The 25,353-nt window shown below is 49.7% G+C and overlaps 2 protein-coding genes across 2 annotated transcripts; both read right to left on the bottom strand.

Annotated features, from left to right (window-relative positions):
- Window positions 1–356: 356 nt before the first annotated feature.
- Window positions 357–5,572, bottom strand: LOC122388397 (ras-related protein Rab-39B-like). The gene is made up of 5 exons (XM_043379438.1): window positions 5,458–5,572; window positions 3,768–3,901; window positions 3,363–3,472; window positions 2,124–2,304; window positions 357–1,801 (listed from the first exon to the last, which is right to left on the bottom strand). Exons 2-5 carry the CDS (start codon window positions 3,882–3,884, stop codon window positions 1,556–1,558), a joined length of 654 nt encoding a protein of 217 aa, XP_043235373.1. The 5' UTR covers window positions 3,885–3,901; window positions 5,458–5,572; the 3' UTR covers window positions 357–1,555.
- Window positions 5,573–9,530: 3,958 nt separating this feature from the next.
- LOC122388403 (mucin-5B-like) lies at window positions 9,531–13,192 on the bottom strand. The gene is made up of 2 exons (XM_043379455.1): window positions 13,053–13,192; window positions 9,531–12,773 (listed from the first exon to the last, which is right to left on the bottom strand). The coding sequence occupies exon 2, from the start codon at window positions 11,317–11,319 to the stop codon at window positions 9,766–9,768; it is 1,554 nt and encodes a 517-aa protein (XP_043235390.1). The 5' UTR covers window positions 11,320–12,773; window positions 13,053–13,192; the 3' UTR covers window positions 9,531–9,765.
- Between the last annotated feature and the right edge of the window lie 12,161 nt (window positions 13,193–25,353).

Genomic DNA, 25,353 nt, shown 5'->3' with positions numbered 1-25,353 from the left:
GCGGTCCTGGGGGGCGGGGCTTCCCCGGCCGCTCTGGCGTGGCCCGCCGAGCGTCGTACGTGCGGGTGACGTCACTGGCTGATCGTGGTTGTGGAGCGCGCTATCGTAGAGCAGCGGATGTGGCGCAGCGGATGTCCGTTGTAGATATTTTCAGCCCACAGGCATCCGACGACTGTGCAGGTTGAACGTTTGGTTGTTCTGAGGAAAGGCCGACGGCCCTCGGCTCACGACATCCCCCCCCCCCCCCCGCCAGTCTGTCTCTCTCATATCCCAGCCCTGCGTTCCGGCCCCGTGCCGAGAGGCCGGCGTCAGTCACCGGCGGCCTTCGCGGGACGACAGCGCCGACAGACACGGTCTCGAGGTCGTACTGTATTTATCACTGTGGGTTCGGGGACGGCTACACTCCTACTGCGGCGGGTCGGGTCGGTACGGCAGCTGCCATCGCGCCGGCGGCGCCGCGCAGCTCGTCTAGGCACTACCGCGCGTCCTACGGACTAGAGTGACGATCGGGCAACCCCGAGCGCCCGGCCGTTCAGCGAGCTCCAACAACCGATCCTTATTGCGCGCGGCGGTGGGCACAGCACAGCCCGCCCGGCGCTGCAGCCAACGCAGGGGAACGGGAACTGCAGCACCGGGACCTGAGCACTCTTAGTGGGCAGCGCGAGAAACAGCGAGCGGCCCGGCAGTCGACGGCAACCCGAAATCAAACCCGAAACGTTACATCGCGGACGACAGACACGAGCGTCAAAAGGACTAGCCTCATGCCGACAATTAAAGCCACCATACAGAGATATCAGAGTAACAATAAAAACAGCTCTATATATGGGATGACTCAGCAAAAATCACAAATATTGCGTAATAAGGCGCGATCTGTTCATGGTACGCTTGTATATCGATCTGCATAACATTAAATATATCTGCGCAAAACTGCGGCAAAAGAAGCTGACATGTATCAAGTTAGCACCATCTTAATCGGCTCAATATACTGGCGCATAATTACAGGGGGATCAGTTACTGTACCCAGGCAAGAATCCATCACAATACGATCAAAAACTAGTGTCTTTCGATTCCCATTAACCACAAACCCCCACCAAGCACCCCGCCGGTACGCGCGGCGCGGCTCCCTCGGCTCGAGCGGTCAGACCGCGGTGCCGCGCTCCGGCAGTCAGTCAGGTACAGAGCCGACAGCAGCGCCGCCGCTCGGCTGGCCACAGAGCCGCGTCGAGCGGCGGCCGCGCCTCGGCCGGGCAGAATTAACAGCACCGCTTCCTTCGTACGCACGGTACTGGCCGTATTCGGCAGTTGTCGCCAGAGCTACGCTCCTGCATCATCCGCTGACAGCAGCACTCCAACATTGCCAGTATCAGTCGCCAGTCGGCTTACAGTCGGCCAGCCTCCAGTCAGCTGGCTGGTCAGTCAGCCACCGTTCAGCAATCAGTAACAGCCGGTCAGCGGTCGGTGGGCAGCGCTCTATCCGCCAGGCAGTAGTCACCGCTCCAGCGGCCGGTGAGCAGCGCCCCGGCGTCCCGTGCGGCGCCGGCGGAGCGTGTCGGCGCTAGCAGCAGGCGCGCCGCCGGGCCGCCGGCGGCTCGCGCAGCGGCGCCTGGTCGGCGGCGCTGTAGCCGCGCCGCACGCCCTCCCAGCTGTCGTCCGGGTCGTACTGGCCGGCCACGATCCGGTCACGGACGCGCGCCGCCAGCACCTCGAACACCAGCGAGACGTTGTGTCCGCTGACGGCCGAGCACTCCACGTACGGCATGTCGTACAGATCGGCGAACCGCTGCGCCTCGTCCGTCATCACCTGTCGGTTAGACAGGAGGGGGAGGGGAGACGTTAGTGCATGCTGGGAGAGGTATGGGTCAAAGTCGAGTGGGAGCTACGGCCAGGCTCCTGATACATAGACTTTCTGTCTTGTAGTACACAAGATGGTGAAAAATGCATTTAAAAGTATTGATAAATCGAAATCAACTGATCAACTGAGAGTCCCAGGAAGACATGTCCAAGGAAGGAAATTTGGAGCGTCAACAACAAATTTTCATTTAATCAATCCTTCAAATACTAAAAACGAAACAGGTTAACACCATTTCAGACATTGAAATTTGAATTATCAGCAGAGGACTGACCTCCCTGCGCGTCTCCTGGTCGGCCTTGCTGCCCACCAGTACGAAGGTGGGCGCGCGCGGCTCGATGCTGCGCCGCGCCTCCATCATCCACGTGGGGATGTGCTCGAACGAGGTGCGCTGGCAGAGGTCAAACACCAGCACGACGCCCACCGAGTTACGGTAGTACGACTGTGTGATGGACCTGCAGAAAACACAAACGCCGTGAGCTAACGCCATAGGGTTAACAAATACTATAAACGGCCTTTGTATTAACGGCCTTTGTATTGGGCGGCCTTTGTATTAAAATTTGGGCGTGATCGGACCAGGGGTGCGCCGTCAGCACGCGCTCGCGTGCGCCATAGGGTTAACACGGGAAACGGTCAAATCGAAGATCGGGCGTATAGTATAGCTGCAAATGGGAGCGGGGTTACACTGGATATCTGATATCGATACCGGCGACCGGCTGGTTAAGTTGGAACTGCAAACATAACTGCAACTGCAAACTGGAAACTGGTTAAGTTGGAACTGGTTAAGTTGGCTGGTTAAGTTTAAGTTGTTAAGTTTAAGTTAGCTCACGTCGTTAAGTTTAAGTTGTTAAGTTTAAGTTTAAGTAAGTGGTTAAGGTTAAGTTGGCTGGTTAAGTTGGAACTGCAAACATAACTGCAACTGCAAACTGTTCCAACATAACTGGAACTGCAAACATTGGCATGCCAAATCTGTGGGCGTGGGCGGCCTTTGTATTAAAATTTGGGCGTGATCGGACCAGGGGTGCGCCGTCAGCACGCGCTCGCGTGCGCCATAGGGTTAACACGGGAAACGGTCAAATCGAAGATCGGGCGTATAGTATAGCTGCAAATGGGAGCGGGGTTACACTGGATATCTGATATCGATACCGGCGACCGGCTGGTTAAGTTGGAACTGCAAACATATCCTGGACGCAGCTGGTCTGTGTCCGGTAATATAGGTAAATACATCTATGCTTAGTCAGTTATGCCCAATTAATTTTGGTTTGATTTGCTCCGCTCGCCACAAACGTATACAAATGAGAAATGGGGAAAACTTATGTCTACACAGGCTGATTCAAGACCGAGCATGAGTTCAAAACTCGCTGCTCGTTTTCATTGCCCCGCCCGCTCTCCTTCCACCCTGGGACCACGAGCGGCCGGTCTGGTCTGGTCTGGTCTGGTCTGGTCTGGTCTGGTCTGATCCGGTCTGGTCCGGTCTGGTCTGGTCTGGTCTGGTCTGGTCCGGTGAGCTGACCTGAACCGCTCCTGGCCAGCTGTGTCCCAGATCTGTAACTTTAGCCGCGTCTGGTCCTCCAGCGTGACGAACCGAGAGAAAAAGTCCACGCCCACTGTCGGATCGTATATCTGGTGGCAGCGGGGAGGGGAGGGGTGTCACCCACACACCGGTCGTAATCGGACCCAGCGGGAGCGACAGTCCGGACAGCGTACTGCACTCAGCCGCGGCCGGCGGATCAAGTGGCCGCTGCGTAAAAACTGGACCCGCACGCGAACAGGCTCCCCAGCACAGCGACACCGTCCGAAAATAGAACAGGCGTGCGAACCAGCAAAGACACTATCTATATTCACTTAATATATCACATACATAAGTGCTATGTTAAAAGTTCATCTTTCAGAGTCGCCGACTGCCGAGTCTCCCCACCTTAGCGTCATCGGGCGAGTGTCCGTCGGTGAAGTAACGCAGCATACACGTCTTGCCGACGGTGGTGTCACCTATGAGGATGACGCGTAACTGATAGTTGACGATCGGATCACCCATGCTAGAATCCGGCTTTGCTGAAACAAAAACGGGTGCAATCACTCTGATACCCTTTCAAAAAATTAATAAGCAAGATAAAACAGACTCTTTTAGGCTAATGATAAACCTCACAAATAGTTTGGGCTCTAAAGACATATGGTGCATCCACAGTATCATCAATGATTGTGAATGTAATCCCTCATACAGTCATCAATGACTTTGTTTATGTTTATACATGTAAATGTGATACATATTCACTATTTAATTAAAATAGTAATTGTGGTACTTATGTAAAGATAGCTTATTAAGTTTCTGATCCAAGAAGAGATCAATTACAGCCAGCTCAATCAGTTCTTCATTGCCATTAGGTAGGTACATTTATTGTCTTTGTGAGTTGTGACTCTCACAAAAAAAAAACATTGTAACATTGACACCAGCAAATATTGCACCAACACAAATGAAACTCTTCAAATTCATCTTATCACAATTTTAAAATGTTGTATGCTGTTAAAGCATTTGATTCATTCTTCATTAACAATAGCCACTTCATTACAATAAAGGAATGTGAACACAAATAATTATATCAATTCTATAAAGCTGTTACATGTTGTAATATCTCTACAATAGCTTTAAAATGCTTTGTGTCCTAATGCAAACATGCAGAAAATGCAATGAAATTCAATTAATACACACACACAGACTCAAAGCATAGGTAGGAACCAAAATCTAATGGTATATTTTATATTTTTCTATTTTTTTTAATGTTCATGTCCTCACTTCACTCCTGAATATACGATAGATGGAAATTATTCAAACAACTATGAAAAACCATTTAAAAGAGATGTGCTTATCCCACCATCCACACATTTTATTTCACCTGGTGGCAAAAATCAAATTTCAGTCGCACTCCATTTTTATTGGATAAATTAATCATGCAGCAAATTCTCATAAAAATAGAAATAAGCATGTCACAACACATCAACATTGCATAGGTAGTGCACTCAGTGGCAATTGCAGTAGCTGCAGTTGCCGATGCTGTTGGGTCTTATCAGTTATTTTCAGGAATTTACTAAAATTTGCACATGTTAAAATATGAACACAAAACAAATCATATCTTGTTGCCTGAAAGCCAAAAGATAGCAAAAAACAACATTGAATAAATATCATAATGCAAAAGAAATACAATGAAAAACTAATTAACCCTTGAACACAACAGTCAACATGATATGTATTCAGATTTATATTTACCTTAAGTACTTATTGCATCCCAAAAGCAATAGGTAGGTACCCAGAATACTGCACCTTTTTTGCCAAAGTTTTATATTTTGTTGAAAAAGCAAAAAGGGATGAAAAATAAGTGGCCTAAAACTGGTGAGAAAACTATTGGGGGTACCCTAGGCTGATCTCTATTGCTATTATAGTTATGGTGTGCCCCCAGTCTGAAAGAAGTTCCCGCGCTCCTGCGTGATTCTGATTCTGATTCAACGAGCACAACAAAGAAATACCGAAATACCTACAGAAGATACTCGTCCCAGCCAGGAACCGCCGGTATTGGGATGCCATCATAAATAGTAAACTAACATTTGAAACTTACCTTATATTGCAAGTATTCCAAGGTCAGAAAATTACTCGCAAATCAAACCCCAATTGTGTGATAACATCCATACATCTCCTACATCCCTTTCACACATAACACAGCTACGAAAGGCGGCGAATCGAATTGTTTATCTGCGTACTATTCGTCGACTGCTATCTTTCTCTAAACCACTGCAAGTTTTGACTTAACACGCAGCAACACAAAATTTTATGTTTTGTTAGAAAAGACTAGAGTTGCTCATACCTCAAAACGTGTACATTTACTGAAAAATAGTCATGAGGGGGGTAAACAACAGATTACAGAGATATGACTTCTGGCCCGAACATTCACGGCTGAGGTCAGGTCTCAGCATAGACCCGGGAACAGGGGGGGGGGGGGCAGCCAACTTGGGAGCCGAGGGGGCGGCGCCCCCTCAACTTTGAGGCAGCGAGAAAAGATCTCAACGAAATATATACCATGTACATTAGACCACATTTTGATTATTGTGACATTGTGTTTGACGGCAACATCACCTCACACGACATAATGCGACTCCAGATATTACAAAATCGATGTGCAAGACTTGTGACCGGGGCCTTATTTCGAACACCGACTGACGCACTTCTCAAAGACTTGGGGTGGGAACGACTAGAGACGAGGAGACAAATTCACAAGTTACTATTCTTTCATCGTCTTTACTACAACTACCCCCCTCTTCCCTCATACCTCACAAATATTCTGACAGACACAAGACAAGACGCCACAGGACTTCGACTGCGCAACGCACGACTCCTATCGCTCCCGCCCACCCGTCTAACCTCTTTCCGCAGATCCTACATCCCTGCCACCATCCGACAATGGAACCTTCTTCCCGAATCGCTTCGAGACACCCGATCTCCCCGCGATTTCTCTCGTCAAGTCTGGCAGCGATATGGGGCACCAGAGCCACCAGCACTTCACTCATTTGGCACCAAGCGCACATCTCTTCACACTCCAACTAACTCCAACTCCAGCGTGTTCCTGTGGCTACAAAGTACAAACACGAAGACACAGCACACTACTTGCTCTGGTGCCCCCTTTACACAAACCACAGGCAAATACTCTTTAACGCCGTTCGACCAATCGTTCCAAATTTTGACAACTTACCAAGTAGACAGAAGCTTAACATTCTTCTATATGGAAACGACCTTTCTGAAACCCAGGGCACACTTGTTGCTCTCCATATTCACTCATACATCGCACACTCACGCCGGTTTAACACCCAACACTAGGTAACCCACTCACACCCAAGCACGCTGGCCTAGCTGCTGTCGCTCGGGCCCGGGCGCCTTGACCCGGTTCGTTTGTTGCTCGGAGGGTTGCTGGCGGGGCTAGCGTCGTCTGGCCTCAGGTATTGGTTAGGTTAACATTGTCAATTTTATGTTCTTCTTCGGAGAGGCGCTTTAATTTAAGCGATGCTTTTGCGCCGATCCCTTATTTGCTCTGTACATTTATTTGATCCTTGTTTACTAAAATACACTGGAATGAATGAATGAAAAAGGGGTCCTTAGGCCGGCAGGAGAAGTCCTGTGGGGTCCTTAGAGACCGGCATGGTACTGTCAGACGCCGGTGGGGCCCCCAGTCACCGGTGTGGGGCCCTCAAAAGTCACCAGTGGGTAGCCTTTAGATGCACAGGTGTTGGTTGGGTCCTCAGAGCCGCCAATATAGGGCTTTAATAGGCGCTGGTGTAGGCACTCAGAGTTGGGGGTGTGAAACCCTCAGAGACACCGGTGTCCTCAAAGGCGCCGACGAGGGTCTCACAGTTGCCGTTATGGGGCCCTCAGAAAAATAAGTGTGGGACCATCACATGCGGGAAATGCCCCTAGAACTGGTCCCTCATAGGCCGGTAAGACCTCTCAGAGGCCAGTAACGGGCCTTTGGAGACCACCAAGGTGCCCTTAAAAGCCGCAAGAGGCCCTCAGAAGCCGGCGTGGGGCCGTTATGGAGATCTTAGTGTGGCTAGTTAGGGCCCATGAGGTGCTCTAATGAGCCCCATTGGGCCCTGCTGAGTAGAAATATGGCCATCGTTAACCCTCAGCGGTCAAATGGCGCCGCAGGGCCCCTCGGACCCGAGGGTCCCTTTTATCCCGATGGGGGAGGGTACGTGTCCCCTTAGACCCCTAACTACGCCACTGTTTCATATGCATCATGTCAGGCATTTTAGGCTCGCCCCCCCAACTTGAAAATCGTTCCCGGGCCCCTGGGTCTCAGGACGAATATCTTGAGTAAGGCATATCATGGTAGTAGCCAAGGCTAGCAGAAAACATTGCAAACAAAAGTATCAGTGTTACAATTTAGGAATGATCATGAATTTCATTCTCAGCTGAGTGAGCTGAGTCAGCCGCGTCAAATGATCAAACAATTAGGCTGTCGACCTCGGGTCAAGGTCATGTCAAAGCTGCCAAGGTCTCTATGCCAAGGCCAAGGTCTGCCGCCCAAGGCACATGTCTGTGGACTGTGTTATTGTGTGGCTTACGGGCTCAGGAAGGGCGTCTGTCTCATTACACGGTGGCAGCAGGGTCGGCGCCGGATAGCTCCACGTCGTTTGACGGTTGACCCGTGTTTTATACATTCGGCGAGCTGGCAACTGGTGAGGTAGGGCTACGCTAGGCCCTGGAGGGCTGAATAATGCCATTTTCCTGCGATAAGTACGTTAACCCTCGCCGGCCGAGGGGGGGGGGGGGGGTGGCGGGTGCCGCCCCCCCCCCCCGCATAGGGTTTTTTTCGCGATAGCTCCGAACACACTGGCGATAGAGAGCTGAAACTTGGCATACCTGACCTTTGATCCAAGCCGGATCTTTTGACACCAACCGCATTTTTGGGTCAGGTCAGGTCACTGACCTATGACGTCATAAGTGAACCTCTGCACGGTCTTCAGATGTCGCAACTTCGCAACGCCCTCACTGCCAGAGGAGATGTCACAGGGAAATGAAACTTGCAGGATCTAGTATCCATTATGAGTCCCACAACTTGTATATCTCGGATTTTTCCTAAAGGTCATATGAGGTCAGGTCATTTTCGTGACCTCACCATTATAAGTCAATGGGGAAAAATTCAAACTGCTATTCTGGCGCCGGGAACAATCTCCAACTATCTCAAGCACACAGAATCGTGATTTGATGCACTCCTTGCAAGGTTAGATGCGTCACTTTTGCAATGTTGAACTTGCGTGACGTCATTTATGACGTCATCAAGGTCATATTAGTTTTTCGTCAATAACTCTTGATCAAATTGAGCTAGCGAGTCGGGAAAGCCACCAATGGACTCAGGAAGACCTGCCGAATCGAATGATATGCGACATGACCTCTTTCGACCAACTTCGTGACCTGGGGGTGCTGACCTGACCTTGACCTGAGGTCAACACCCCAAGTTGACCTGACCCGGACAAAAAGTATATCATTCGACGCGCCTGAGCGAGACGAACACGATGCTGCCAAAATCGGCGCTCTGCGGTCGTTTTTTGCGAAGTTATTCGCCAAAAACTGAACCGTACCTTGGGGCACTTGACCTGACCTCAGAGGTCACCGGTTGATCTAGGACCTTAAAATCGGGTACCAATCTCTGCGTCTCGTAACGGCGCACACGCTCGTTTTTTCCGCGACGCGCTAGCTCCACCAGGGGCGAAACGGCGAGGGGGGGGGTCGTACCCGCCCCCCCCCCTCGGCCGGCGCGTATGTAGAAAACCAATAGGTCCGGCGAGGGTTAAACTTTCGATTAAAATAATCGGCCGGTGAACCTCTTGCAGGCAAGGACGTGTTACGGGTAGTGTGTCAAAAACCGCACACCTATTTCTCCATTCGAACTAAATTTCTAAAAAGATAAAACTATCGGCGTTGGTACAGAACACTTTCCCTCGGACGGGAGAGTTGAACAGACGTGATGGCTTACAGACTTTTCGTCAAATATGGTCACTATGCGTGATCACGTTTCGCTCATCACCGGCCCAATCATTATATGGCAGTCGTTACACACACGCTAACTTCGTTTTATTCCGTTTTATTTAAAGTTCCCGCTCTGCTACGAAGACGTTGACATGCGGTTTTTTGGACGAAATTTCGAGTTCGGTACCGTTTCCTTTTTGCTTCTTACCTACTTGCATTGCACATGCATTGAAGAGGCAAAACATGGATTGAAACGCGTCAAGAGCAATGTGGACTTCTATCCAGAAACGACACCATTTGAAAATGTTGGCTTTCATTATGACAATTTATATCCCGGAGGACGTAGCACCATGCCTTCAATGCCAATACCACCTCGTCCTACTCCTATCTGTTCAGCAGGCTCGTCCTAATCCTTTTTGTTCAGAAGACTCGCTCTCTTGCGTCGGAAGGCGCTCAGCCGGCCCAGCGGCGACACTGTGAAGGCGGTCGGCAGTCGGGATCCCGCTACCTCGGCACGCACTCGGCGGTGCATCCTCTGGCGGGGGGAGACGGCAGCAGCCGGCGGCGCCGGGCCCAGCGAGCTGCCCGCCAGCCGCAGACCCAGCAGCTGCACGATCCGAGACGGGACCGTGGCAGACCCGGCCTTCCCGGACCGGGCTGGCTCAGTTCCGTTGTGAGGCTTTTCATGGTTTTCATGCCGGCTTTGTTCTGCTCTGCTGGCGTTTGGAGGATCTTTTGCCTTGTTTGAGGATGGGCCATTTCTCGAATGCGACACTAGTTTTTCGGAAGTGCCTCTTGCAACCTTCTTTTGCTTTCCTCTTGTTCTGTCCTGCATCGACTTTTTTATCATTTTTGAAACATTCTTGGTAACCTTTCCGCCATCGGCAGGGACGTCAGGCTGTATTCGTTCGGGACGTCTCGTGGGAGCCGGTACAGCAGCCGTCCTGCCTGTCGTGCCAGTCGGTCGCAGTGTGCTCGGTAGTGTTGTGCTGTTAGTTGTACTATCTGACTGTCTGGTGAGGTTTGTCGGGGAGGTATTCTGGGCTGTAGCGTTGGCTGGCGCATTGTGATTCGTGCTGTTGACGTCCGGTTGTGTTTTGACGTTTCTTGTGACTGTTGGTTGTGTTATGTTTGTTATGATAGTCGGCTGCGTCGTGTTTCTCAGGCTCGCTCGACTTTCAGAAGTCGTTGCGCTAGGCTCTGTCAGCCTTTGCTGTTCCGTCGTATTTTTGACGTCCGGTTGTGGTTCTGACCGTGTTGTTGTGATATTGTTTGTTTGTTCCACGGTGTTTGTAGAAAGAAAGGTGTTTATTGTGTCGTGCTTCGCGTTGATGTTTGCTTTACTTGGCTGTAGCATTTTGGTCTTGCTAGTTACCTCTGCTGGAGTGCCTGCATCTGTTTGTGTCGTGTTTGTTCCGTTGGATTTTAGTGCATTTGTGGCATTCGGTTCAACTGATGTTTTGTCGGAATGTAAAACGGATTCCTTTTCCGACTGTGCTATGGTGTTCGCCAGCGATTCAGAAGTTGTTCTGGGCTGTTCCTCGGTAACATTTGCATCGCTTGAATGTTTTGTGATGTTGGTGGTGCTCGTTACTGCCGGGGCGGTGCGTTGTGGTGCTTTGGTAGCCACTGGTTTGGGCGGTGGTGCGCTGCTCGTGGTACTCGGCTGCACTGTAACGTTTAATTGTGTCTGTGTGGCCCCAACTGTGCTGCCCTGTGCTACATTGTTAATAACGTTTGACGGCGATGTAGCATTAATGGTGCTCGCAGGATTCGTGTTCGTTGTGGTGTTCGATTGACTGAGTGCGTTTGATAGAGCTTCGGCCCTAACTGGTTTGTGCACGGTTGTTTTGTTTGTAGTCGTGAGTGGTGTCATTTTGTTTGCCGCAGCCTCTGAACGTGATGTGTCAATAGTAACATTCGTCTGTTTTGTATCGTTTAGCGGTGGTTTTATGTCCATGGGACGTGCTGTGTTGACCGACTGGACGTTGTTCCCGGCGCTTGGCCGTGCCTTGCTTGTTCCATTGGGCTGCACTTTATTTATCGCAGTGATCGATTTAGCTTTATCATCTGACGGTGTTGCGGTGATTGTTTTGTTTGTGGCTCTTGTCTGTGCTCGGTTGACCGTAGCGCCTGATTTCGGTGGTTGATTTGGTTGCGTTGATGAAGCTGTCTCTGTAGCTGTTCCTGGCCGATTCGTTGTATTGGAGTTTGGCTGGGTTATGACTGAAGTTGCGTTGCCCGATTGCGATATGCTCTCGGCTCTGACAACTGGCAGTGTCTTGGTGGTTCCCGCAGTCCGTCTCTGGATATCAGTTCCCGATTTCGTCACTAGCGTAGCCGCTTGCTGACGAACTCTAACAGTGTTGTTTTCGATCTTCTGCTGCTCCTTTCCGGCTGACGACTGCAGACGTTGAACTGCAGCTGTTTGGGTGTTAGCCTTTTGGACCTCAGCGGCAGCCCTTTGTAGTACACGGGTAGCCGAACTTGCAACTCGTGAAGACGGTTCCTTTGTTTGCAAGACCTCGTGAGTCTTAGCTGTCTTCCTTTCTTTCAGCTTGGTCAAAGCTCTTGTTACAGCCGGGGAAGTAGCACCTTTTGTTTCCGAATTCGATTCCCGCTTTCTCCCCGCTTCTAAGACTCTTTTTGTAACAGCGGCCTGTACTGTAGCGTTTTGGCCACGACTTATTGCCTCCAGCCGATCGCGCGCTGCCTCCTGCGCGGACTGTGCCCCGATCCTTTGATTATCGCCTTCCTCTTCGGGAGACGGTTTTTGTCGCAATCGAGCAGCCTTGATAGCCTTAGTGGCCTTCGTTATCTGTGCGATAGCGATTTTCGCACCCTCTGGCTGCCTAGCTGAAGATGTCAGTACTGCAGATTTGCTGTTACTCGCAGAGTTAACTGTGGAAGCTAACTGCGGAGGTGAGTTCGATCTTGCTGATTCATTTACAGTTTTTGAGGAGTTTGACGGAACTGTTACGGTGACGGATAGAACCGGTCGCGTGGCCGTGCCGGCTGTGCTGTGTTCCGTGATGTTTTCTGCAGATGTTGTGGCGTTTGTTAGGGTGTTTGATGCAGTAGCAGTGATGTTGAGGCTAGCTGGCCGTGTTACTTTGACGGTAGTGACATTAAACGGCCGTCTTCCATTGACGTTTGTGGGATTTCGTCTTGAGGAACTCGTGGCCGTTCTCTGTGTTCCGTTCGCGACCTGAGTCTGACGGATTAGGCTGGTGGCTGCGGCGCTCCCGTTGACGGCTGCCTTTGCAGCTCCCCGCACAGTGGCCTGTCCTTCACCACGAACTGAGACCTCGGCTCCGACCGACGCCGTGCTGGTGCCCGGTCGGCTCACGGACACCGTCCTCTTCCGCAGCAGCAGTGGTAGGTTCACCCTCACAGTGCGACGAGCCGGCAGCTCTGGAACAAGACGGAAGTCGCTGGGATAGATACAGCATTTTGCCAGCCCTTTCAGAGCTAAGAATCAGCTGTAATATCGGGGGCTTACGTAAGAGAAGCAGCTTTGGAGGATTTCCTCTTACTTGTTTTAGATCGCGTCGGTCATTTTACTTCCGATTTTAGTTGATTGTGCATACAACATACAACATGCTACCAATGGGCATCGCCATCAACGGTACGTTGTAACCCTGCACTTTGACCAAAACTGAGCAGGACAGAGGGTGTGCACTCTGCACTCACCCGAGGAGCAGCCGAGAGACTCCAGGGTCTGGTTGCTGACGTCGGTCACAAATCTGACGCTCAGAGAAGTGTCACGGCAGGCCTCTCCGTTGGGAGCGGCGAAACCCACCTTCTTGATGGAGTTGGTGCAGAAACAGCCGGCGCCGCTGTGTGGAGCGACAGAAAAAGAAGTGTATCAACGATATTTGTAGGCTTCTCATTAGCGATAATAAAACGATATTTAATTAGTTTCGTGGTGTTTTCAAGACGTTTTTATTAAGATGGTAACTTTAAAGATAGTTATGAATTAACCCTCGCCCTGGCAGGGGGGGGGTCGATGCGACCCCCCCCCTAAGGTTTTTCGAAGATAGCGTAAAAACGGCGGCGCGCAGCGCCGCCAAATTTCGCACAGCCTATGGGGCAACCTTTTTACATATGACCTGAAAATTTCAGGTCCGGGTGACCTTGGGTCAGGTCACCAGGTCAGAAAAACCGGTACAAGGTCATGGTCAAATTTCATTTTTCTTTTTGCACCTGTCCAGCTCACAGTTTTCGACTGATTTCCTTCAAACTTTCAGGATGTGCTAAGTTCACCGAGTTGTATAACATATATTCCGGTTTTTTTGAGGTCACTGACCTGAGGTCAGTTAGAGGTCATTACGTCGTAATGTTAAGCCTTTGGGAAAATACTAAATTCGGAAAATACTGGAGATATCCGCTTCGTTTGACCTTTTTTGTGCTTTGAAACCACGGTACTTAACAGCAGGTCACTTGGTGCTTCTTTGTTTGGTGTACTTATCCATGGGTCAGGTCAAATGAGGTCAACTGAGGTCAAATGACGTTTTTGCCAATAACTTGGCACATAATGACGCTAGAGCTTAAAAAATGGTATCATTGTGTTCCTGGTGATCAGCCGAATCAAATGATATGCGATATGATGCAATTTGGTTAACTTGTACTTAATTTATTAATTTAAGTTTACTTAAAATTTAAGAAAAACTTTAAGTACACTTAAGCAAGCTAAAAAGTATATCATTCGACGCGCCTTGACGTGCTGAGTTCACTGGTGCTTTTCTTTTTGCTCTATCTTAATTAGATCAAAAGTTATAAGCGAAAAACTTTTGACCTGTTTTTAGCGAAATTTTTACATTTATACCCCCCAAAACCCCCCTAAATATTGACCTAGAGCAACCAAATTTGCACAGGGGCGAGAACTCCGGGGGGCCCACCTACCTACCAAATTTGGTGTTTCTAGGTGCCATAGGAGCCAATCGCGAGGGGGGGGGGGGTCGCATCGACCCCCCCCCCCCTGCCAGGCCGTGTTATGAAAAATGCCCTGCCAGGGCGAGGGTTAAACAAGAAGAATAACCACGTCTTTCAAACATCAACATTTATTATAAAATATAATCAGAGATATCATTGAAATACGTGGGCGATTTTCAAAATATAGCCGTAACTTCTCAAAAAAGTTCTACATTACCCTACCTATTTCATTGCAAACATCTATATTATAGATGAATTTGATGCCATTAGTCATCCTAAAATCCACTAGTTATGAAATCGATTAGCTCATTTACATCCGTCATTCCAACGTTCCTCTAAGCTCACGCTGCCCCGTTACCTGCGATGGATGACGAACACGGCGAACCGGTGGCGGCGGCTGTCGGCCACACAGCGGCACGAGCAGCCATTCAGGCTGGTCCGGTCCCCTCCGCCCCCGCCGGAGGTCACATTGGCCAGGCCGGAGAGCGGGTGACGCGTCCCAGACGTCACGAAACACGGCGTGTCCTCGGCTGTGGGGCCGCGGAGGCGGGTCACAGGATGGGCGCATGGAGAAACATGATCGATGCATCGGAGGTGATTGCTACATTCAACTTCCTAAGCTGTCACATTTCGTCCTGCTGGGCACGAAACTCAGGGCTATTCAAAAGTAGGCGTTTACAGGGCACAACAGCACGTTTCTGTTACGTTCGACCGTCACCCAGAAAAGCAGTGTTTATGATTGCATTCTTTCCACCACCCACTGCTCTCCTATAGCCTATTTTTAGGCGGCCACTGAGCCGCTCTATAGCGCGAGAAGGAGTTCACTGCCGTTTCTCTGCTCCGGCTACTTGAGTGACGGGCCTTGAGTCACGTGCACTGTGGCCGACTGATCGAAGTCGGAGGCCAAATCTCACGGCGAAGGTCACAGCACCGAGTGAGGCGGCACGACGGGACTGTTCACATACTTACAGTATTGTTCCTTGGCTCCAGAAAGTGCAACGACCAAGTCGAACTCAGCTGAAATAACAAAGGGCCGTTATTAGCTGTTCATAAACGTTCGCAAAAAAAGCGATGTCTTGTTAGTGCATAAACACATGTAGGTAATGGAAAGTCTTTTGCTGAACTCAGCTCTACGTATAATCAATATCTAAAGACTATTAATGCAAAATCATGAGAAAAGATTTAGTCATGCCGAAGTAATAACGTAAAGCCGGCAGGACACGTATAGCCAACGGTGTCCAATGCCCACTGGTGCCCTGCACTTAACTCCCCCTTCGGTCGGCGTACGCTGGTATCCCACTCACTTTCCTCCCCTCAAGCCTCGGTTAGTGTCCCACTCACCTCTCCCCGCTCCGGTAGCTGTCCCACTCACCTCTCCTCGCTCCGGTAGCTGTCCCACTCACCTCTCCTTGCTCCGGTAGCTGTCCCACTCACCTCTCCTCGCTCCGGTAGCTGTCCCACTCACCTCTCCTTGCTCCGGTAGCTGTCCCGCTCACCTCTCCTTGCTCCGGTAGCTGTCCCACTCATCTCTCCTTGCTCCCGTAGCTGTCCCACTCACCTCTCCTTGCTCCGGTAGCTGTCCCACTCACCTCTCCTTGCTCCGGTAGCTGTCCCACTCACCTCACCTCGCTCCGATAGCTGTCCCACTCACCTCTCCTCGCTCCGGCAGCTGTCCCACTCACCTCTCCTGGCTCCGGTAGCTGTCCCACTCACCTCTCCTTGCTCCGGTAGCTGTCCCACTCATCTCTCCTTGCTCCCGTAGCTGTCCCACTCACCTCTCCTTGCTCCGGTAGCTGTCCCACTCACCTCTCCTTGCTCCGGTAGCTGTCCCACTCACCTCTCCTTGCTCCGGTAGCTGTCCCACTCATCTCTCCTTGCTCCCGTAGCTGTCCCACTCACCTCTCCTTGCTCCGGTAGCTGTCCCACTCACCTCTCCTTGCTCCGGTAGCTGTCCCACTCACCTCACCTCGCTCCGGTAGCTGTCCCACTCACCTCTGCTCGCTCCGGTAGCTGTCCCACTCACCTCTCCTCGCTCCGGTAGCTGTCCCACTCACCTCTCCTCGCTCCGGTAGCTGTCCCACTCACCTCTCCTCGCTCCGGTAGCCGGCGGGATCGCCAGCCACAGGGCGACGGCCGCCAGCACCGCGGGGCGCGTCGGCATTGCTGGCTGCTGGTCGGCGTGTGCTGGTCAGCCGCCGTCGGCGCCGTCTGCCCTTCAGGGTGACATGGTAACAACACGGCCGACCTGTGATCGGAGAGTGGCAGCTCGGTGGGCCGATCGACCCGCCGCGACCCGCCGCCGCCGCCTTCAGGAGTCGCCCGCCGCATTCAGAGGTGCCCGGAGTCGCAGGCCGTCCACTGCTCAGAGCAGATCACACCTCCGTCCACTGCACGGAGCCGGCCCGTGTTCACTGCACATTGCGCCACCTCTGCGCTCAGTGTATCATTTTCTATAAGTCACCAAAACATTTTTAATCAATTATATTGATTAAAAAGGAGTATCACTAAATATTGCTAAATTATTTTCTCAGCGGCATCTTACGGTATTCCAAAAACATTCTAAACAAAACATCAATGTACGAAAATGTATGTCACAACACAGCTCAAGAGCTTATTCTATCGATTTGGTGGTAGCTTTGAAGTCGGAGAAATACAGGCCTGACACGCGGCGGCTTTGTCTGCATTCTCAAAGAAGTGGAACCTGGAGGACCGGTGGCAAATTGCTGGGGACAGAGGTCTGAATGGATTTTATTTACGGCTCTGCGCCGACCCCGCACACCGAGCACGGCCTTTGAGGAATCCTATACCGCAGCCGAGGGCTCTTGTGGCATTAAAATGCTGCTGGTGGAATGGAGACTGCTGGAGAGAATGCAGGCATTCGTCTTTCCATGATGGGACGATTCTGCGAGACCAGGGTAGCAGTGTGTAGCAGAAAAAAGGCAGGAAGTGAGCTTGAGCTGTATTAGTAACCTTGGGTTTAGCCAAGGCAGGCACTATGCAGGGTGCGTAGAAGATCGCTCTATGAACATGCAGTCACATGCTCACTAGCTAGCGATTTTTCAACGCACCTAAATTAAGACCATATTTAAAAATTCAAATGAATCGTGCCGTATGCTCGTGGTGTTAGTGAGCCAGATGAGCGTGTTAAAGTAATTCTAACAATAACGAAGCTAGCGTGGTTTAACTTCTCTGATCTCTCCAGACCAGCTGAATTGTGAGCTGAGAAGTAGCCGAAACTTGCCGCCATATCGCCAATCTCTGGTCGCTGCCAGTGCAAATATGACGCCAACTTCCCCGTCGAGTGCCGCCGAGTGCTGATGAAGTTCGCTGGAATCGTTTGGTGATCGCTGACCGGCCCGGTAGCCCAATTGTGCCTCCGAGGTGCTTCACGGCCGGAGCTGAGGCCCGAGTCGAGGCCGGGCCGAGGTTCACTGCCGTATTGGAAGTCCCGGAATCCGTCCGACCAGCACCAGATGTGTTCCGCTCGGCTACTCAGCATCAGCGTGAACCGGCAGCAAATTGTTTGCAGCCCAACGTGACCTAGAACAGGGCTAAGATAACGAATAGCCGTTGCCCATTGCGTGTTGCATTCTCAATAAACATTACTGTGATGTTATATAAATCATTTCTTCGTGAAGAAAAATTATGAATTTTTAAAACGATGTTTTTTACAGACCTGCTTTCTGCAACTCCAGTATCTAATTGTTCTTTCTTAAATCAAATTCCTGCTGTGTTCCGGGCGTAGCGCTGCCTCCTAACTTAATTGCACTTCTAGGGCCTGCTCTCGAGCTCGAATCAGCATATCTCTTTTACATCGCACTTTTTTATTCCTCTAGAGGCAACATCTTTGTAATTGTAATTTGGAGGCAATTTCTGACAGTTTTCCGGAGAGCATTCTGTCAGCCGTGTAAATGGCGCGCCGAAGGAGGCCACGCCGCCTCGGGCGGGCCGACATTTGCATAAGACGCTGGCGCCCCGGGTGCCAATCTCGGGGCTGAAGAGATGTTTGACCGGCGAATGGACGGCCGGCCGGCCGATGGGGGCCGGCGGGCGCCGATGAACCGCCCGGGTCCACGGCTGAATGGCTGGTCCACCGGCCACCGCGCTGACCTGGCTTGGTGTCCATTCCAAATGGAATCTGAAAATACTCAGATAAAGCTACGGTTCAGTTCAGTTGCCAGCCGTAAATTCTCGCTACTTTGTGTGTGACCACGGTATCATACGCTACAGTTGCCGTGCGGAGAGCTTAAAGTCGTGCGGTGCAGCATGCTTTCAGGCACTTACTACTAGTGACATCTAGCGTCGTGGTTTTAATTGTCCATCGCCATTGGCCATCGCCTGGTCTGTAGGTAGGGCTTTGATCTGGCTATGGCAACTTGCTTTCTGAATTTTTATACCATGGGCGTGCATTTGTGTAACTATGTCAAGTTAGAACATGAATCTGTTGGGAACATAATTCATGAAAATAAATTTGAAAATTCCTACCTGTAGGACCTAGGTAGGTACCTAGGTACCTACTTTACCTACCTTATAGCCTATTAGCTATACGACAATGCCTAATGCTTATAAGATTTTACGAATTCCTCATTTATTATTCTAAACGAATCTTGATTGATCTTCACTACTCAAGATGCTTTTGATTAATCATGCTTTTGATTTGATTCCTCGTATGTTCGCTTCTTTGCTGTTTTGAGGCCATGTTCACTAAATCGGCGTTCTTGCCCACCATCTTTCTTATCTCTAAGTCATTTAGCACAGAGCTCTGTTTTTTATCGAATGTTTTCTCCATTTCTCATATCTATTGAAATAACCAATGCTGCAAGACTGCAAAGGCCAAAAAACGTCCACGAGACGGTCAGAAATGCTATGAACGGCGGGACAGGCCCACACGTCTGGTAGCGTCCGTCAGGTGGCGCCATCGGCGGCCGGTTAGAGAACTGACCGCCAGCTGTCGCTCCCTCCGACAGGGACAGAATCCGACCCCAGGCACCCAGGAAGCACAGGCATGGGTGAAACTTTGACATCACCATTGGGGTCCCAAACGTCCAAGGGGGCCTCCATTTAGTGGGGGCCTCCAAGCAATTAGGGGCCTCCAATTGCGGAAGCGGTAATTTACGAGCCACGCCAGGGCCTCCTCTAAGAAATTTTCATTGGGGGACCAGAGGCTCAGAAGCCAAACATGGGGTACCCCCAAATCCAGTTTTCTCATCGGATTTAGGCCACTTATTTTTCGTCACAGCTCTGATGCCATGATTTTTTTTTTTAATATCGATAAAGAAATGGTAGGTCACCTGACCCTACTGGTGGATCCAGGCCAGCAGGGTGACATTGTATGTAAATATCCCCCGCGGCATCCGAAATCGACGAAAATTTCTGGCTTTTTCACTTTTGACAATAAAACACAATGCCTTTATAATAGAAAAAAATTAACGGCACAGCATTGCGCAAGGAATCTAGCCGTAAGCCGACCCCAGAAAGTGTGAGGGTTAACCTTCGCCGGCACCTGGGGGGAGGGTCGCCACCCCCAAGTTAGTTTTTCTGCTCTACACTTAACATTTTTAAAGCTAGAAACCTGATTTTCTTTGTATAGCTGCTTTTCTATCTTTTCTCAGCGTCCATTGAAAATTTCAAGCTTCTGCGGCATTTGGGTTTGGAGATATGACCTTGTTCTTCAGGTCATGTCATGTCCTAAATGACGAATACCCAATATCTTGCGATGGCTATGGGCCTTGTGAGCTTTTGACACGCTGATTTCGGCTTTTTTTTGCCAGTCTTACCTCCCACCTATCATTGAACATGTTGTTCTGCGATGTACAGATGTCAGAGTCAGGGTCAAGGTCAACCTAGGTCATCTAAAATTATTGCGCTTTAGGCAAGCTGAATTTACTTTTCGTGAAGTTTCTTTGACTGTATGTTTAGTAAAAGCTTCTCACTTCATGATCAAGTGTAATAGGGACACACAAACCGATCTGTGCACACATCAGTACATACACAGACATACACAGACATACAAACACATATCATTGACCTTGACCTAACTTGACGTGAAATGACCACAGCCAGCAAATTAGTCGGATAGTGTGACAAAGAGCTGTTCTAGCTCGCTTGGCACTAATACGGCAGCGTCATCGGTATATGATGGGTTGGCCCGCTGCTTGTGTAGGTATCTTATTCGACATCACCACAATTTTTTCTTACAAGATTTTAAGCCTTGCGGTCAAGAGCAACAGATTCTTTGGGAAGTGACGAATCCAATGATACCAATTTTACCTCATCAGGTCAGTCATTGACCTTCCAGGTCAGGTCAAACTAAAGAATGTTGCTGTTTGGGGTCACCGTTGCCCGTTGGAATATCACGTGCGCTGCTCATCATGTACCGATGACGCTGCCGTATTGTGGTGCCAAGCCAGCTAGAACCTCTTTGTCACACTATCCGACTAGGTTTTTGCTGGCTGTGGTCATTTCAGGTCAAGTTAGCTCAAGGTCAATGACATGTGTTTGTATGTCTGTGTGTGTCTGTGTGTACGAGTATACTGATGTGTGCACCGACTGTGAATGTGTCCATATTACATGAGATCATGAACTGAGAAGCTTTTGCCAAAAATACAGTCAAAGAAACTTCACGAAAGTAAATTCAGCTTGCCTAAAACGCAATATTTTTAGACGACCTAGGTTGACCTTGACCCTGACCCTGGCATCTCTACATCATTGAACAACATGTTCCATGATAGGTGGGAGGTAAGACTGACAAAAAAGGCCGAAATCAAGGTGTCAAAAGCTCACAAGACCCAACGCCAACGCAAGATATTGGGTATTTGTCATTTGGGTTATGACATTACCTGAAGAATAAGGTCATATCTCCGAAACCAAAAACCACAGAAACTTGAAATTTTCAGTGGACGCTAAAAAAGGATAGAGCAGCAGCTATACGGAATATCCGACTTCTAGCAATCAAAATGTTTAGTGCAGAGCAGAAAAAAACTACCTAGGTCGGGGTGGGGGTGTGGCAACCACTGCCCCCCCCCCCCCCATGTGCGGACGAGGATTACCTAAGTAATTTGAATATAAGGAAATAATTTATTAAATCAGGTATTCCAACAGAGTCCCGCTTTTTTATAGGTGACCTCCGATTTGTGTTGCATCTAAGTTACCCAGGGGGCCTCTTATTTGTAATTGTAGGTACAGTACAGAGAGCCTCCTACTTCGACTACTTGCACAGAGAGCCTCCTAGCGTACATACGGCTAAGCTTCTACAGGTCGAGCGCCGGTCTCTTGTACGTACAGAGAGCCTCCTACTGTTACAGAGGGCCTCCTGTTTGTCTAGGGGGCCTCCTATTGGTTAACGGCGCCTCCTATTTGTCCAAGCGGCCTCCTATTCGTCTATGGGACCTCCTATTTGTCCAGGAGGCCTCCTGTTTCTCCAGAAGGTCCCCTATTTATCCAGGGGGCTTGTATTTTCCAGGGGGCCTCCTCTTTATCTAGGGGGCCTCCTACGTGTTCAGGGGCCTCCTATTTGTCCAGGGGCCTCCTATTTATCCAGGGGTCTTTTATTCGACTAGGAGTCTCATATTTGTGCAGGGGCCTCCTATTTGTCCAAGGGTCTCCTACTTGTCCCGGGGCCTCCTTTTTTTTGAAGGGACTCCTTTTTGTTAAGGGAGCCTTCTATTTGTCCAGGGGGCCTCCTATTCGTACAGAGAGCCTCTAGCTCCTACTTGTCCATGGAGCCTCCTATTTGTTCAAGAGGTCCCCTATTTGTCCAGGGGGCCTCTATTTGTCCAAGGGACCTGTTATTTTTCTAGGGGGCCTCTTTGCCCAAGAGGCCTCCTATTTGTCCAGCGTGCCTCCTACATGTTCAGGGGGCCTCCTATTTGTCCAAGGGGCCTCCTATTGGTTAAAGTAGCCTCTTATTTTCCAAGCGGCCTCCTATTTATCCAGAGGGCTCCTATTTTTAGGGGGCTTCCACTTTATCCAGGGGGCCTCCTTGTTCAGGGGGCCTCTTAATTGTCCAGGGGCCTCCTTTTGTGAAAGGGGCCTCCTATTTGTCCAGGGGGCCTCCTTTTGTGAAAGGGGCCTCCTTTTTGTCTAGGTCTAGGACCTTCTATTTGTCCAGGGGGCCTCCTATTTTTGCAGGGGCCTCCTATTTGTACAGAGGGCCTCCTACTTGTCCATGGGGCCTCCTATTTGTCCAGGGGCCTCCTTTTGTGAAAGGGGCCTCCTGTTTGTCTAGGTCTAGGACCTCCTATTTGTCCAGGGGGCCTCCTATTTTTGCAGGGGGGCCTCCTATTTGTACAGAGGGCCTCCTACTTGTCCATGGGGCTTACTATTTGTCTAGGGGCCTCTTATTTGTCTAGGGCTTCCTATTTGTCCAGGAGGCCTCCTACTTGTCCAGAGAGCCTCCTATTTCTCCAGGGGACTTCCTGTTTTCCGGGGGCCTCCTACTTGTTCAGGGGGCCTCCTACTTGTTCAGGGGGCCTCCTACTTGTTCAGGGGGCCTCCTACTTGTTCAGGGGGCCTCCTACTTGTTCAGGGGGCCTCCTATTTGTCCAACAGGGCCTCCGATTTGTCCAAGGGGCCTCCTATTTAAACAGAGAACCTTTTATATGAATATCGGACCTCCGTTTGCAAAGAAGCTGATGCGTCTCGGGGGCCTCCACTATTGGGGTCCCAAAATGACAATTGGGGTCCCAAATGTTCGCATTGGGGTCCCACATGGGACCTCGAAAGTATACAAAGTTACACCCATGAGCACAGGTGAGGTCTGGGAAAGGATAGTGTCTCGGATTAGGTGAGTGACACATGCAAGTCTCGAATAACGAATGAAAAAAGTCGCATACTGCTTTCAATGAGGGCTGGGCTGCGCTCCTTCAGGCGCGCAGGCTGCGCTCCTCCATTGAGATGAGACTATTTAACCAAGATACTTTGATTCAACATATTTACAAAAGACTAGCTGTTTTCAATTGAGACATGTTGGGCCACTATTTGCATGATCATGTTGCAATAATCGAAATAAGAAAATTTTAAACAAAAATAACAAAAATGCCGCAGTGGCATATCGCGCGTATTTCGGTTCAGCAATGTTCTCGATAAATTTAGAGGCAACTTCTCCCTCATTTCTTCTTAATACCTACTTGGATTGACACGCCGGGAGTTCCGCTATCAGCTGCCCACATATCTATCTCAAAATAGACATTCTCCGTGATTGAGTTTTGCAATGGAAAATATCCGCATCCGGATTTCATCCCTGCTAATTTACCATTCGCTGTCAGCTTTAGTTTTCACCGTGCTATCGGTATTGTGGCTGACATCAGTATTGACACCGACGGCTGCTGCTACTGCCGCTGTTCTCCGTGTCGGTATACCGCCCCCGCTGCCGAGCTGAGCGCGCTGACAGCGCTGTGCACCCGGGATGATGAATGTCTCCTGAACTGGCGGTGGCATCCGGAGGCTGGCGGCTCCCGAGGGACGCGGAGCCCGGCAGACGCACCGCGTCGGACCGCCGCGCCGTCCGAGCCGGCCAGGGCACAGCGGCCGAGCAGAGGCGGTGGTCGGTGGTCAGCGCCCGGCCATGTGACGCACGTGGATATGCATCACAATTCACAGAATGTAGCGAGGCTCCTCTGAAATTCAGATGCAACAACAACAACAACAACCATTTATTCAGAACAACATGTATATATGTAGATGTGTGCTTCAGTTCACAACAGGTAGAGTTGCGATATCAGTTACGACTTGCAACAACATAACTTAACGATCTGCCAGCAATACGAATGTTGGATATGTACTATATATTCAGTGTGACCGTAATTCAGCGTGGCGGTAGTAGTGAAAGCGTCTTCTTTTGGCGAAATACATACTCCAGCTACAATATATAGCGCATTGTCTGTAGGGAATTATTTTGCCCAGCTCTTCTGATAATTTTGTTCTTACAAACATGCGCCTATCATTTCGTTTCATTTCGTCCGATCGATGTGCAGATATGTCTATTGTCTAATGCGTATTGTGTGACGGATAATGTAACACATTCGTCTGTACCATCCGTCTCACAATATATACTTGTTAATTGATTCTCAACATGTCTAATGCGTTGTCCAGTCTCATTTACATTTGTGCTGATCAAGCTAAAGCATGAATGGATCCTGCAAACTACAGGCTTGACGATAAACAGCGATAAAAAACGCAGCGATTTCCGAGACACTGGCACGGACTGCGGCGGGACAGCTCAGCAGCAGTGGCCGTTTGTAAAAAACGGCGGTAATTGGATTATGATGTCTGAGCCCTCACATCAGGGAACGAGTTGCAAGCGTTTGTAAAATTAGAGGATGTGTCGCTTGTATTTTACGCTTTACTATAAGGTTGTATTTTTGTATTATATTTTATTTGTGCTAGGTCTTTGCATTTCATCTTTAAGTCATAGTTATATGTGCAATGTGCATGTATTCCGGTATCTGGAGTGCCTTTAGCTATAGGTAAGCCAGCATTTCAGAGAGTTCCTTGAAGATCGCCGATTTGCGAAGGACAAGAATGGCTGATTCATAGACTCACGAGACCCATAAAACAAGTCTGTAAATTGGCCCTATCCTCGGACCACTCTTGCTGCCAACTGATCTGGAAACTTTATAGCAGAGCATGCGCGACAGGACTTTGGACTCCATTTCGACAGTCTTTTGAGACGAACCCGATAAAATATGCTCTGTCACCGAGGCAGTGTTCAATTTTCTGGGTTGTCATGAAAAGAGTAAGTGCTGTGGAAACCATTACGATATGAAGGACAAATCGAACGATCGGTATATATGGTCAGCAGATAAATATTTTCGTAATATAACTTCGGCACTTGGCAGTCGTATCAACTCTTTTTTAGCCACTATGAGGCTGCTATTGAAACCATAGGAAAATAAACCACAATCGGTTTTAGTCATTTAGAGGAAATATGTTTGGCTTTAGCTGCACAAACAGCGGAAATTCGGTACCTCATATGTCACATCTCATCTAATTTCGCGCCCAACAATGCTTGTTTGGAAGCAACCACCAGAAACGCATTTCACGGCGACCGATGAGTGAA

Source organism: Amphibalanus amphitrite, unplaced genomic scaffold (genome assembly GCF_019059575.1).
Source record: "Amphibalanus amphitrite isolate SeventyFive unplaced genomic scaffold, NRLGWU_Aamphi_draft 000320F_arrow, whole genome shotgun sequence".
Classification (NCBI taxonomy): domain Eukaryota; kingdom Metazoa; phylum Arthropoda; class Thecostraca; order Balanomorpha; family Balanidae; genus Amphibalanus; species Amphibalanus amphitrite.
The sequence above is the reverse complement of the archived record's forward strand: the minus strand, read 5'-3'. Positions and strand labels throughout refer to the sequence as shown.

What these genes read in the sequence shown, in the direction of transcription:
- LOC122388403 (XM_043379455.1), bottom strand. Translation starts at nt 11,319, where the DNA reads ATGGACATAAAACCACCGCTAAACGATACAAAACAGACGAATGTTACT.
- LOC122388397 (XM_043379438.1), bottom strand. Translation starts at nt 3,884, where the DNA reads ATGGGTGATCCGATCGTCAACTATCAGTTACGCGTCATCCTCATAGGT. An exon ending in GCTGGCCAGGAGCGGTTCAG is followed by an intron (nt 2,305 to 3,362) that starts GTCAGCTCACCG and finishes TGTTTTCTGCAG; the next exon opens with GTCCATCACACAGTCGTACT. An exon ending in ACCAGGAGACGCGCAGGGAG is followed by an intron (nt 1,802 to 2,123) that starts GTCAGTCCTCTG and finishes TCTAACCGACAG; the next exon opens with GTGATGACGGACGAGGCGCA.